This window comes from Tachypleus tridentatus, chromosome 9, assembly GCF_004210375.1.
Source record: "Tachypleus tridentatus isolate NWPU-2018 chromosome 9, ASM421037v1, whole genome shotgun sequence".
NCBI classification, from domain to species: Eukaryota; Metazoa; Arthropoda; class Merostomata; order Xiphosura; family Limulidae; genus Tachypleus; species Tachypleus tridentatus.
Genome location: NC_134833.1, coordinates 66,670,961 through 66,685,273, shown reverse-complemented (window position 1 = coordinate 66,685,273; position 14,313 = coordinate 66,670,961). Strand labels below are relative to the sequence as shown.

The 14,313-nt window shown below is 33.3% G+C and overlaps 1 protein-coding gene across 2 annotated transcripts in view; it reads left to right on the top strand.

Annotated features, from left to right (window-relative positions):
- Window positions 1-13,426, top strand: part of LOC143225368 (uncharacterized) — a 102,003-nt gene extending 88,577 nt beyond the window's left edge. For both annotated transcript variants that reach the window (XM_076454630.1, XM_076454631.1), the window contains 10 exons: window positions 217-383; window positions 2,006-2,100; window positions 2,869-3,111; window positions 3,590-3,853; window positions 5,484-5,599; window positions 5,795-6,579; window positions 9,100-9,297; window positions 9,675-9,811; window positions 10,522-10,689; window positions 10,956-13,426. In XM_076454630.1, the coding sequence (XP_076310745.1) occupies window positions 217-383; window positions 2,006-2,100; window positions 2,869-3,111; window positions 3,590-3,853; window positions 5,484-5,599; window positions 5,795-6,579; window positions 9,100-9,297; window positions 9,675-9,811; window positions 10,522-10,689; window positions 10,956-10,985 (2,203 nt within the window). In that variant the 3' untranslated portion in view covers window positions 10,986-13,426. The remainder of the gene's footprint in view (window positions 1-216; window positions 384-2,005; window positions 2,101-2,868; window positions 3,112-3,589; window positions 3,854-5,483; window positions 5,600-5,794; window positions 6,580-9,099; window positions 9,298-9,674; window positions 9,812-10,521; window positions 10,690-10,955) is intronic.
- Window positions 13,427-14,313: the final 887 nt, after the last annotated feature.

Below are 14,313 nucleotides of genomic sequence, written 5' to 3'. Positions count from 1 at the left end.
ACTTGTAAACAACTTAAGTTCTGGTCTTACAAAGTAATTTCTTTGATTGGAAATACCTTTCTTTAGCTCTTGATAAAAACTTTTAGACTGTTATCTGTAGTACGTGAAATGAACACATGCCCATTGTTGAAAAAAACAAACAGTTCTGTACTCTCACTTTTCACTACATGAAAATATGTCGTTAATATTCTCATGTTTGACTGACTATTCTATTAGATTGAGAATGGATCCAGTAAGCACTTCTCTGACCAGTAACGTTCTTACTCTCTTGGATATCACTATCCACACAATCCCGCCTAGATCTATCCGTGACGTCACTATGGAAAACCAGAAAAGTCTTGTATCGTCTCTTTTACAGGTCCTAAGTGTGTCTTCTTCCAGTAGTAAGTTTCTCTCTTTAGCTCAAAAATAGTAAACACTTATGGTACACTTACAGATTTCTGACATAACCATTTAAAACCCGGATTTTATTGGAAATTTTTAAGAATATATCTTACTTAATCAGGAATCACTTGAAGGAGTGAAGTACCTACAGTGACTTCTGTACTGTTAAAGGAATGAACTACATATGGTGACGTCTGTACGGTGACAGGAATAAAGTACCTACAGTGAGTTTTGTAAGTTTAAAGGAATGAAATACCTAAAGTGATTTTTGTACAGTCAAAGAAGTGAAGTGCCTACAGTAACTTTTGTAAAGTTAAAGAACGATGTACCTACAGTGACTTTTGTACAGTTAAAGGAATGAAGTACCTACAGTGATTTTTGTACAGTTAAAGAAATGAAATACCTACAGTGACTTCTGTAGAGTTGATGAAGTTAAATACCTCCAGTGACTCGTATACGATTAAACAAATGAAGTACCTACAGTGACAGTTGCAATGGGATTTTCTTGAAACTTAGCTTCTGGTCATTAGTAGTTCTATAGAGATTTCATTGAGAAAACTGCTTTTCTTAAAAACACAAACAACATAGGCTTAGTCATTAAAATGTTATCATGTGGTACAGTAAACTCTACACTGACTGAGTTATTAACACCTTCTCATATGGTACAGTAAACTCTACAGAGACTAAATTATTAACACTATAATAATATAATATGGTACACTAAACTTTACATAAACTGACTTATTAACACTTTATCATATAGTACAGAAAACTGTACAGTAACTGAGTTATTACACTTTATCATATGATACAGTAAACTATACATTAACTGAATTATTAACACCTTATACTATGATACAGTGAACTTTACATGACTCCATTATTAAGACTTTGTTATATGATACAGTAAATTTTACAGAGTCCGAGTTATTAACACTTTATCATATGATACAGTAATCTTTACATTGACTGAGTTTTTAATAATTTATCATATGGTACAGTAAACTTTATATAGAATGTGTTATTAACATTTATCATATGATACAGTAAACTTTATATAGTCTGAGTTTTTAATAATTTATCATATGGTACAGTAAACTTTATATAGAATGTGTTATTAACATTTATCATATGATACAGTAAACTTTATATTGTCTGAGTTATTAAAACTCTATCATATGATACAACAAACTTTATACAGATGAGTTATTAACACTTTCTCCTATGGTACAATAAACTTTACACAGACTGAGTTATTAACAAATTATCTTTTTATATAGATCATAAGATGTTTCCCATAAAGTATTAGTATCAGTTTGGACAGCTTGTGAAACTTTGATATAAGTATTGTTGGCCGTATTTTACCTGGTAATGACATATTACAAAATGCACGAGATTATTGTGGCACCTGTATTGTTTCTTTACCATTTTTTTAAAATCTTCTAATAAGTTCACTGAACCAATGTTAGAAGATTCCTTTCATTGGATTACAGTGTAGAGATTTTTCTCTATATATTAAACATCCCATCTATTAATAGTGACAAGTCGTTCAAATGTCAAATATTAATGGTTTGAAGAAGAAATGGTGTTTAGAAAGTGTTATACTTTGTTCATGTTGTAGCTGGACCAATGAGACGGCTTCTTTCTACTAAGTTGAGAACCATTCGAACGAAACGACAAACTGAATCGAGTATTTCGCCGATGGATCCAGAAACGGTGTGTTAAAAAGTTTCCTGTCTTGATTTGTATAGTATTTTATCGAGTAATTGTCTTTATTCACTGGTTTAACTGGAAACTTCTTTTTACCAAAGTTGCTCCATTTAAACCTTGTTTAATTACTAAATATAACCTTGAGTATCATTGCACAAAAATCACCAAACACTTTGGCGGAATACTTGGTCGATGTTTTGTTAAACTAGTACACCAGTTCATGTGTTTATGATAAGTTTAAGACAAGACTGTAATATCTCTATGATCAGAGGGAAACATGCTCTGTTTGTTAACTGTCGAAACAACAGAAAACTAGGGGAAATTATGTGTTAATGTTATTATATGGATAATTTGTATTACCACTATTTGTAAATCATGACAGACAAGACACTTAAAATTTCAGTTATTTCTTACTCAAACTGAGAAGGACACGATTGTCCCTTTCAGTCCATGATACAAGAGTACAGAACGTCCCAGGTACTCCAGGTTACAACTCCTTTAAGTCCATGATACACATCTACAGAATATCCCAGGTAATCCAGATTATAACTCCTTTCAGTCCATGATACAAGTCTACAGAATACAAAATTAATATATAAGCATTGTATAAGACAGACGTTTCACCTGTATGACTATCAAACTGAGAAATATAAACCAGTCAATCCATTTTCATAAAAAATGACATTCTATTACTTGTGATGGGGACATTAAGGAAAAAAACGAAATACATATTTTTGGATACGACTGTTTATCTGCTAAACTTGTGAATTCCAGGTTGATGTCCTCCTGGGAATGGACTCCTACTCGGTGCTGGATTCGCCTATAATATCAGAAATAAATCTCCTGCTCCAGTCCATAAACAAATACTTGGCCGGAATGTGTCAGTATCTTGTTGTAGGAGAGCATCCAGCGACTAGCGCGACCTCTGTCGCCGCTCTTCAAAGTGAGAAGATAGAGTTTGACGCACTAGTTGAGCAGCATCTGTTTCTAGCATCCATGGACGGAGATCAGAATTGGGTATGACTCTGTGTTAGTTATTTAGGTTCTGATAGATATGTAACATTGTCAATGTTCTAATAACAAAAACAAGATACAAATCAATAAATAACGTTATAACCACAGCTGATATGAAGTCAAAGTGGAATAAGCTGTATCAATACTACATTTTGATACTGTTTAGGATTTTCTTAGTAACAATTAAAACAGGGAGTGTTGTATTAGGGAGGGTTAAAACATATAGTTCTATTAGTAGTAATTAAAACAGAGAGTGTTTTATTAGGGAGGGTTAAGACATATAGTTCTATTAGTAACAGTTGAAACAGGGAGTGCTGTGTTAGGGAGAGTTAAGATAGATACTTCTGTCAGTAGTAATTAAAACAGGGATTGTTTGGTTAGGGATTTGGTATGTTATGGACAAATGAACCAGAAATTAATAGGTAGGAAAAAAGTTAATAGTGTTAAGAGTATTATCAAATTATTATGTCATTTTTTGCAGGTAAATCTTGGAACAGATCTTGTTAACTCTTATCGAAGTTGGCCATGCGATTCGACTACATGTTACGGTGCTTGTATTGGTTCAGCCGAAGTAGCTCTTGAAACAGCTGCTGTGATTGGTGGAAGTGTTCTTTTAGGTCCTTTGCTACAAATCCAGCTCTTTAATCCAGTCACTGGTCATCAGATAGTTGTGAATGAGCTGTCATCACCTCTGACCTTAACATTACAAGTGGAAAATAAAGAAATAAGTCCTAACCAAGTGTCGGTAAGACTAATGCCTGTTTTGTATCGCTTTCCTCCTGGCCAATTTACGATAATAGTTAGGAAGCCTGACTCGTAATCTGAGGGTTACGGATTCGAATACCCGTTCATATCAAAACATTCTCGCCCTTTCTACAGTGTGGACATTATATGTAATGATCAATCCCGTTATTCGTTGATAAAAGAGTAACCCAATAGTTCGCAGTGGGTGGTGATGACTAGCTGCTTTCCCTCTAGTCTTACACTGTTAAATTACAGACGGCTAGCGTAAATTTCCCTTGTGTATCTTTTTTGCAAAATTGAAACCAAATCAAAATCGAATGACCGACCCTTTCCAAACATAGTGGCTAAGTGATATGTGACACGTGTGATTAATGTCTTTATTTTAACATGACACGTGTGAGATTAGCGTCTTTATTATAACATGACACATAAGATTAGTGTATTTGTTCTGACGTGACAAGTGTGAGATTAGTATAATTATTTTAACATGACACGTGTGAGATTAGTTTCTTTATTTTAACATGGCACGTTTCAGATTAGTGTCTTTATCTTAACATGACACGTCAGATTAATGTCTTTATTTTAACATGACACGTGTGAGATTAGTATCTTTATTTTAACATGACACGTGTGAGATTAGTGTCTTTATTTTACCATGACATGTGTCAGATTACTGTCTTTAGTTTAACATGACACGTGAGATTAATGTTTTTATTTTAACATGACACGTATGAGATTAGTGTCCTTATTTTAACATAACACTGAGATTGGTCTTTTTATTTTAACATGACATGTGTGAGATTAGTGTCTTTATTTTAATATGACACGTGTGAGATTAATGTCTTTATTTTAACATGACACGTGTGAGTATAGTGTCTTTATTTAAACAAGATCCGTGTGTGATTAGCGTTTTTATTGTAACATGACACGTGAGATTAGTGTATTTATTTTAACGTAACAAGTATGAGATTACTGTCTTTATTTGAACATGACAGGTGTGAGATTACTGTTTTTTATTTTAAGATGACAAGTGTGAGATTAGTGTCTTTGTTTTAATATATCACGTGTGATTAGCGTCTTTATTTTAACATGACACATGTGAGATTAGTGTCTTTATGAAGCCGAGTTTGATATGCATGCTTCAGACATTTATTTTATTTTATTTTTGTATCCAGTGTGTATCAACATGATTTCTGTTTGAATATAATTGTCCTCAGTTTTTCTTCATTAATCCACTTGCACATTGTCTGTGTTATTTGTTTGTTTGGTGTTTTTTTCTAATTTCGCGCAAAGCTACACGAGGGCTATCTGCTCTAGTCGTCCCTAATTTAGCAATGTAACACTAGAGGAGAGGCAATTAGTGATCACCCCTCAGATTATTAATCGAACGCCCTAACTACCTAGCAATGCCGAGCCCATCATCTGTGACTGAAATGTTTAATGCGAAACGCTATTAACAAAGGATTATTAATACCTTAATAAATTATCTTATATCCAGTTGTTCTATATATATATCTAACTTATAAAATTATACGACGTATAAAGAAAGCAGTCAAATAATTTCTGACGAGAAACTACACAGAGAGTGTGTTAGTGTATTCATTACAATTCATGTTTTCATACTTCCTTAGTGTGGGCTCTTGGATGTGTCTACCGGAAGTTGGAATACTGATGTATGTGTCGAAGCTAGTCTGGATCTAACCACAGGAACCTTGACTTGTAAATGTACCGAACTTGGTTACTTCGGGTAAGTAACTTTTAATCTCACCTTGTCTTGTGATTGTACTGCTGTCAGTTAGCGCAAGTGAGTAAACACTTATCTCACCCTGACTTGTAAATGTACTGGTGTCAGTTACTGTGGGTAAGTAAACATTTATCTCAATAGTGTGTGGTAAACTTAGAAACTGCGATCAAAATAAATGTATTATACCTTTGTTTATAGGGCTATTTTGCAAGATATGGACTCAACAACGAAATCCACAACTGAGGCCATTACGTCTACCACTGAATTACCAACAACAGATAACAAATTTGAAAAATTTATACTAGCTTCAACAACGTCTGCAGTAACTATAGAAACAACTACCGAACCAGCCACAACAACCGCTGAACCTACTACCACTGTGCTACCAACAACTACAGCTAAACCTACTACCACTGTGCTACCAACTACAGCTAAACCTACCACAACTGAGCTACCAACAACTACAGCTAAATCTACTACCACTGTGCTACCAACTACAGCTAAACCTACCACAACTGAGCTACCAACAACTACAGCTAAATCTACTACCACTGTGCTATCAACTACAGCTAAACCTACCACAACTGAGCTACCAACAACCACAGCTAAACTTACCACAACTGAGTCACCAACAACAACTAAACCTACCACAAGTGAACTATTAACAACCACAGCTAAACCTACCACAAATGAGCTACCAACAACAACCAATAAACGTACTACCATCAAGCCAACAACAACTGCCGAACCTACTACAGAAAAGGAACAGCACGTGCCAACGACCATCTCAGCATCCTCCTCCTCGAAGAGACCTCCATCGACAACCCCACCCACAACACTAGATGTGTTCATCAAAATAGCAGAAGATTTTTATACCATTGTCGGAGACCAGAAAGATTCTCTCATAGATTACTTTATCAGTCAGCTGTCCCTCGCCATGAGATTACCGTTACCTTGTTTCTACTACTTCGATATATTTCCAGGTATGTTTGGAGAAAATAGTTGTGTCACTTTGGTTATCGGGTTTCCCATACCACAAGTTTACCCTTACCGGAAGGCGTCGCTAGGTGCAAAAAAAGAATCGGGGCTCGGGTCCAGAATTCGCAGGAATTGTTGGCGTTTCATTATGATATCGACCATGGTTTTCTATCTTGATTTTTCAAAACACCAACTGGAGATTCGATTGGGGGAAGGACCACCGTATGACAACGCCTAGCGACGCCGTTAACTCTTACCCTGATTTTACTATTTTCATATATTGACAGGTAATTGGAGGTAAAATAATTGTGTTTTCTGTGTGTCGAATTCCGATTGTAAATTATTTACCGTCTTCTTCAAAATATAATTTCAGAATAAAGTTTTCGTATCTTTTTCCCACCGTTTAATTAATTCAGTCTTAACAGTTAAATCTCCTTAGTCATTACGTTATGTTTATAACTAAAACTGTTTACTTTTTTACTGCAAATTTGTAGTCCATCAAACATATTCAAATATATATGTACAAATTACAAGCGAACTACGATTTACTGACAGTTTTCGTTTGGTTGAGCAGCCATAGTTGGTAAATATATGAATAAAGATTGTTTGTTTGTTTTCTGGAATTTTGCGCAAAGCTACACAAGGGCTATGAAAATAGATCGTTCAATCAATTTGTACGACGTACAAAAAATACAAACATATAACAATTGAACACGAACATTAAAATACTTTTAAGTTTAAGATTTAATTTCCCATTAACAGATACGATTGAATTTTTCAACAGGCCTAACTTATCTTTTAAAGAAAAATTATCTGCGGTAAAACACCCGGGTCACCTACTATAAGGTGTATATTTTTTATACTTATATTTATAGTATTATTATAATAATTTAAAGATAGAAGTTCGTTATTTAAAACAAGTAGCTAAAAAAAATAGGCTTAGGGATAATACACGATATGTCCCCTAGTGACATCGCGGCACATCTGCGAATTTACAACGTTAGAAATCGGGTCTTGATACCCGTGGTGGGCAGAGCAAATATAATCTATTGTATAGCTTTGCGCTAAACAACAACTAAACTAACTAACTAATATGCAATTTATATGTTTTTATAGAATGTGACAGTAGTACCCCTATATGAACAGTCCCAATAATCAGAATTGTTCAGGATCTGCCACTGAATCACCCCGTGAACTGCACGTACATTTAGAAAAAAAATTTGGTAGTACAAATGCTCTTATACAAACTAAACAAACAGTTTTTATATCAAATTGTATAATTTAAAAATACTGCTGCAGTCCCTTAACGACAGTGTATTGTTAAGCTTTATGAGTGGGGAACGAAAGATGAAGACGTTCAGATTGTATTGTTGATAACACGACATTAGATAATCAATTCAAGTAATTTGAACAGTATGTCCTGTTACTTCGAAGGTCAGGTTTTTTTTTTTTTTTTAACAAGTTGAATCTTATCTTGACTTTTTAAAAACTCGTAATTACTTGTGTTTAATGAATAATTTATCATTAATTTTTACTGTTACTTTTGTTTGTTTGTTTTGTTTTATTTTAATTCCGCGCAAAGCTACTCGAGAGCTATCTGCGCTAGCCGTCCCTAATTTAGCAGTGTAAGACTAGAGGGAAGGCACCAGATCATCACCATCCACCGCCAACTCTTAGGCTACTCTTTTACCAACGAACATTTGGATTGACCGTCACATTATAACGCCCCCCACAGTTGAAATGGAGAGCATGTTGGTGCGACGGGGATTCGAACCCACGGCCCTCAGATTACGAGTTGAACGCCTTAACCCACCTGGCCATGCCAGGCCTTTACTGTTACATGTTTGCATTTTCTTTCGCACGTATTTTATGTATTAGTAAGAATCACAAGTTATACCGATATAAACCTACTAAATGACTTAATGTTAAAAAACCTACAACTCATGATCACCAAATTTAAATTGTCGAATGATGTAGTGTAATGAAATTAATAATTTTAACACTGGAATAAAAGTATTACTGTCAGACGAAAATTGAGCATCATGTCTATAGTTTCAGGCCCGGCATGGTCAGGTGGGTTAAGGCGTTCAACTTCGAATCCCCATCACACCAAACATGCTCGCCGTGTCAGCCGTGGGGGCGTTATAATGTAACGGTCAATCCCACTATTCGTTGGTAAAAGAGTAGCCCAAGAGTTGGCAGTGGATGGTGATGACTAACTGCTTTTCCTCTAGCCTTACACTGCTAAATTAAGGACGGCTAGCGCAGATAGCCCTCGAGTAGCTTTGCGCGAAATTAAAAACAAACAAACAAACATGTCTATAGTTTCAAACCCTTACCCACAAGTCCGTAGTGTTCGTCAGTAATTAGACTAACGTGCATTCGTAGAACGATGTTATTTATTCGAGTTATAACAGACAGTATAGACGATAATATTTGTGAATGTTATTATTTCTTCGTTTTATAAGAAACAGTATAAACACTGATTTTGGCGAATGTTTTTTTTTTTCTTTGTCTTATAACAGGCAGTATAGACGTAAAGTTTGGGCTCGTGCCTTACAATGACAGTAACATTATCATCAGTGAGTCTTCCCTTCAAGACTCCGTAGATGAACTTATGAACAAAATCAACAGTGGAGAGCTGAAACTAACAGACCTAAATGGAAATCAACTTACACTAGTTCGACTGTCAACCACCACCACTACTACCCCAGCGCCAGCTGGTAAGTTAGTAAATTAATTTCATTGATATGAACGTTAAATGAGGGTAGCGCTAAATCGTAAATATTCATATATATATATATACATATATATTGCTTTACACAGCATTAAAAATTAGGTATAATCTTATAAAACATGGTCTTAAATGCAACTGATATTCTATATTATGTACGATTGTGTTATGATACATTATCATAAATCAGTTAAGCCTAAGCAGTAAAACAGTATAATAAATAACATGAACATTCATATATTTCTAAATATAGGTGTTAGTACTAACTTAATCGTCTAGTTACATGTTAAAATTAAATATCTCTTTCAGTAGTTCCAATAAATATTTTTACATGTTTCATGTATTGTTGTTTGTTTTGTTTTTCAGATAATTCATTTGACTTTACTCCTGTTATTTTCGGTGTCGTGGTTGGAGTTTTCGTCTTAATGATCGTGCTAGTTATAATGACAGCAATTGTCGTCAAACTTATGAACGGAAGAATTAACAGAATATCGCCTAATGACGTAAGTAACTATGTTCCTTTTACGGCATTTATTAACATCATTATGGTGTTTCCAACTTCACTGTTGTGATTGAATTATTTCAACAGTATATTATATGTTTATACATATGTATTAGTCCTCCACACACACACACACACTATTTTACTGGAAACAAATTAGCCCTGTAGTAGATCTCTGGATTTCGGAGTTGATGAGTCTTATTCTAATCCATGTGATACCGCAAAAATACACTTTAACCTGTGGGTAGTAAGTGAGAGGGTGTTACTGACTAATTGCCTTCATTCTGGTCAGTAGGGACAACAACAAAGAGTCTTAGAAATTTTCCACAAATAAAAATACCCTTTAAAACTAAATATGTAAGAAAGTAACGCGACACAAAAATGTATCTCAAGACGGCTGGTATGGATATTAAAACAATAAAGTATAGAACGACGTTTCGATCTTCTTCAGGTTAACAAAGACCTAAGAAAGTCGTTGTTCTCTATTTTATTTTAGTAAAAGTTTTAATATCCATACCAACAGTCTTGAGATACGTTTTACTTCAAGTGGGTTTCTCGTCATCACGAATTACAGACACAAGTTGGTAATTCTGTAGAATCAAGTAACGGTGGCTTCTTTTAACAAATAAACTTTCCTTTTTTAGATTAATGTGTAACTAGAATATATTTATTGATAAGTTGTTATTACTTCCTCCATGTTTTGTACACAAGTCTACAACCAAGGGAAACCGTGATGAAGAATCCGCAGTTTCCTCCGCTAAAGGGGGCTACAGCAAGGAAGATCAAGGTTTTCGTCGTCAAAGCGTTCCTTCAGCCCCCGTATATCGGCCACCAACTGATGGTGAAATAAAGAAGACTCCCCGCCCTCCATCATCGGTGGTAAGTCTTGGCTATCCAAGTTATTTATTTAATAAGATAAATCAGTCGTTAAAAGAAATCAATGTTGAAACTTCTGGACTTGATATTGTATAAACTGGTTGTGATGTTTTGAACCAACACAGCGATATTGTAGCGTAATAACGACATAGACCAAAAATAATTCATTTTTGTTGGTTAAAGTTCATAAACTAATGGTGTGACAATGTTTTATTGAATACATAACGGCCTGTTAGAATATATCTAACTTTATTTTTGTTTGTTTACAGCAAAGAGAACTGAAGATAGATGAAGAATGAATGTTTCAGTTACCACCAACAACGTTTGAAGATATTATCAAAAACGAAACTAAATACATATACGCATCACGTTTCTTAACATACGATTTATATAACTAGTGGTTGTGTGATTCACAGCACGGTTTATTAATTTCTTTCTTTGCGTTATACAAGCTTGTGACAGACGTTCTGAGCTAAAAACTTCTACAAAGAAACATTAGTGTTATCTAAGTATTTCATAAAAAAAAATCAAATTTTTCCTAGAATTTATTTTAAAGAATAAATATGGTGCAGATAATTTTATATTCTTTTTCCAAAAATGTATTTTTCATACATACTTTTGTTGACATTAAGCCTAATTTACGTAACTACGGTTAAGACTTATCTAAATGAAATTGAATTTAGTACATCATATTAAAACTAAATCCGACTTTACATTATTACACTACAGTAAAAACGTTACCTGAAAACTGTAATAAAACAAACCCTCACTCGAACATTAAACTAATGACAAGACTTACCTGGTTAGTTTTAATACAATAAAACATTACCTAAATAATTCCATTAAATTTAAGCCTTACCTTAGTTAATTATAATACAATGAACTTTTAGCTACTTATACTAAAGCTAAGCCTTGCCCTAATTATTGTAATACAATGAAATCTTACATAGATATACTAAAACTAAGCCTTACCCTAGTTGATCGTAATACAATGAAACTTTATCTAGATACTTACACCAAAGCTAAGCCTTACTATAGCTATTGTAATACAATGGAACTTTATCTAAATAGAATAAATATAATTAAATAATTTAATTTACACTATTGGTGTAAACTTGAAAGAAAAAACAGAATATTATGTGCCTTTTACAATTATAAATTATGTCTTTCTTTTCAAGTTCGTAAAGCTGTAAGATTTCAATATAAGTCATCAGCATGTGCCGTGTGCCTTAAAATCTTTCGTTTTTTCTTAAAAGAGACAATACCTGAGTGTGCCTTTTATTTAAAAAATAATATTTTTTATGTCGCTTTTTCTTAAAAGAGACAATACTTGAGTGTGCCTTTTATTTAAAAAATAATATTTTTATGTCGCTTTTTCTTATGGCAGAATAGTACAGCATCAAAAATTGTCTCTGAACAATAAGCAAAAATAAATATAGAAATATTTTTTCAGCAATTTCTCGTGAACACAAAAGTCACTAAAACTTTTATTATTCCTGTTTATTTTTACTTTACGTTAATTCTTTGTAATTAATGTTCCTTTCATTTTTGACATACAAGCACAATTTTTATGTTCAAAGATACTTTACTAAATAACCTTATTCAGTAATTTGAAGAAAGGTGTCACTATAAGAGCGTACTTTGATCTTCTTTTAAGATATTTTCGAGTTTGACGCATCAGTGGTATGCATAACGCTATTTTTTTTAGGCTTAACGCATTTCTGAACAAATGCATATCGGTAAATAGAAAAAATTAAGTAGGTGCAAACTAGAAATAAAATGCCTACTTTTATTGGAATTGATAAATTAAATTTTCAGATTAGGTTGAACGATGTAAATGTAATACAATTTAGGATGGATATTTTACTGTGAATAATATCGCGTAATTTGTTTAGGTAACTAATTTTTCAAACGCCGTGTTATCGTGTTATTATTCTTTTATTGCAAAATAAGTGAAGTTGATGTCTGCTATATTGTGTAACTGTGATACCTGTACTATACTTATTCTTAAAATACGTTCATCTTAAATTAAATTTAATCCAAAATCGTTGTGTTTTTATAGCATGAGTTATGTTGACATCAGTGTAGTAAAACATTGATTGTACAATTCGATTACTTATTTCTTTCTATGAATGTATGTAAACATATCAGCATTGTATTTCTAATATTAAAACTAAACATCGTACTGAAGGATTAATTAATAGTGCCTTAGAATGCGAAGTAGTTAATGATGAAAGTTAATTTTGTGGTTTCAGCCGATATACCAAATATCAGATAAGCTAAAATGTTGTTTGTATTACTAAAACAATGTCGTAAGCTACTCACACACCATAAACAACGATGCACACACTAAAGATATTTATTTTCTGATATGCGTACTGTTTTTCTTTTAAAATATTTAATATTTCCGATATCAATGCAATAATGGAAATTTTCAAACATTTTCATTTAAAGTTAATATTTTTTTCAGCCTAAATAAAACCTCTTTGTAATCACATAGGTTTATGTTAGGCAATTTTCCGAAAGTGTGTTAGATATTACAAAACTAAACCACTGTGGTGGTATTAAGGATATGAATGTAGGGCTATGCTCGTTATATTTTATTGCAAATATAGATCGATTTAATTTTTATTATTATGTTATGTTTTAATAGCTACATCTATCACTGTTACCTATCGATATATTTTTTATAACAAGTATTATTACTGTCACGTTGATTTCAAAAAAATAAATCGTTATTGCACTAAACCTCGTTGTGTTAATTCGGTCTAAGATTTCAAACATAAAATAAACTTCATAAAGTATATAATGTTTAATCTAGTGTTGTGCTCCCTAGTGGCTCAACCGTACGTCACTCGAGTTGAAATGATAAAATTCAAATTTCAATACCCTCTGTGCGCAGAGTTCAGTGTTGTGTAATTTGGAAATTAATTCATTTTTAAAATTGTTAGTGAGTCCATGATTTCTTGGTTTAAATATGAGCCACACGAAAGAGAAAGTAAAATATTGTAGTTAATCCAACAAATAATTTGGGGGACTTCCTTGTACTTTACCTAGAAGTTCGGTGGTCTAAACCTGTTAGTTTGGTCATTGTTTTACGCTCAGTGTTGTAACAAGCAAAAACTCAGATTATCCAATATTTAAGTCCCACTGATAAAGAACGGTTTAGAAACAAATGAGTAGTTTTAATATTAAAATTAGTTTCTTTTAGTCGTGCAAATTATTTATATTTCTGTGCCACGAGTGTGATGTGGTGATGTCACAGCCAACCTTTCCGCTACTGGATTAGTAACAGACAAGTGTTTCTTTTACACACGTTAAATTATTTGAAAAAACGTTTTAATAACTAGAGTTACGGAAAACAGTTGTTTTATAACTGAATACTGAAATTTTAAGCGTGTGTTTTCTTCACGTTACGCTATGAGGTAACAGGACGGTGAGTTTTGAAAAATAACTATTTTGAATTTCTCTATTATTCTTCGACGAGAATTAAGAAATGGGTATTTGTAGACAACACTTTCGAAATATGTAATAAACAGTGGCTTGCTGCCTTTATTCTCGATGAGAGGAACTGGTTCATTGTCTTCCTTATCAATACCAGGGACTGGTTCATTGCCTTCCTTATCG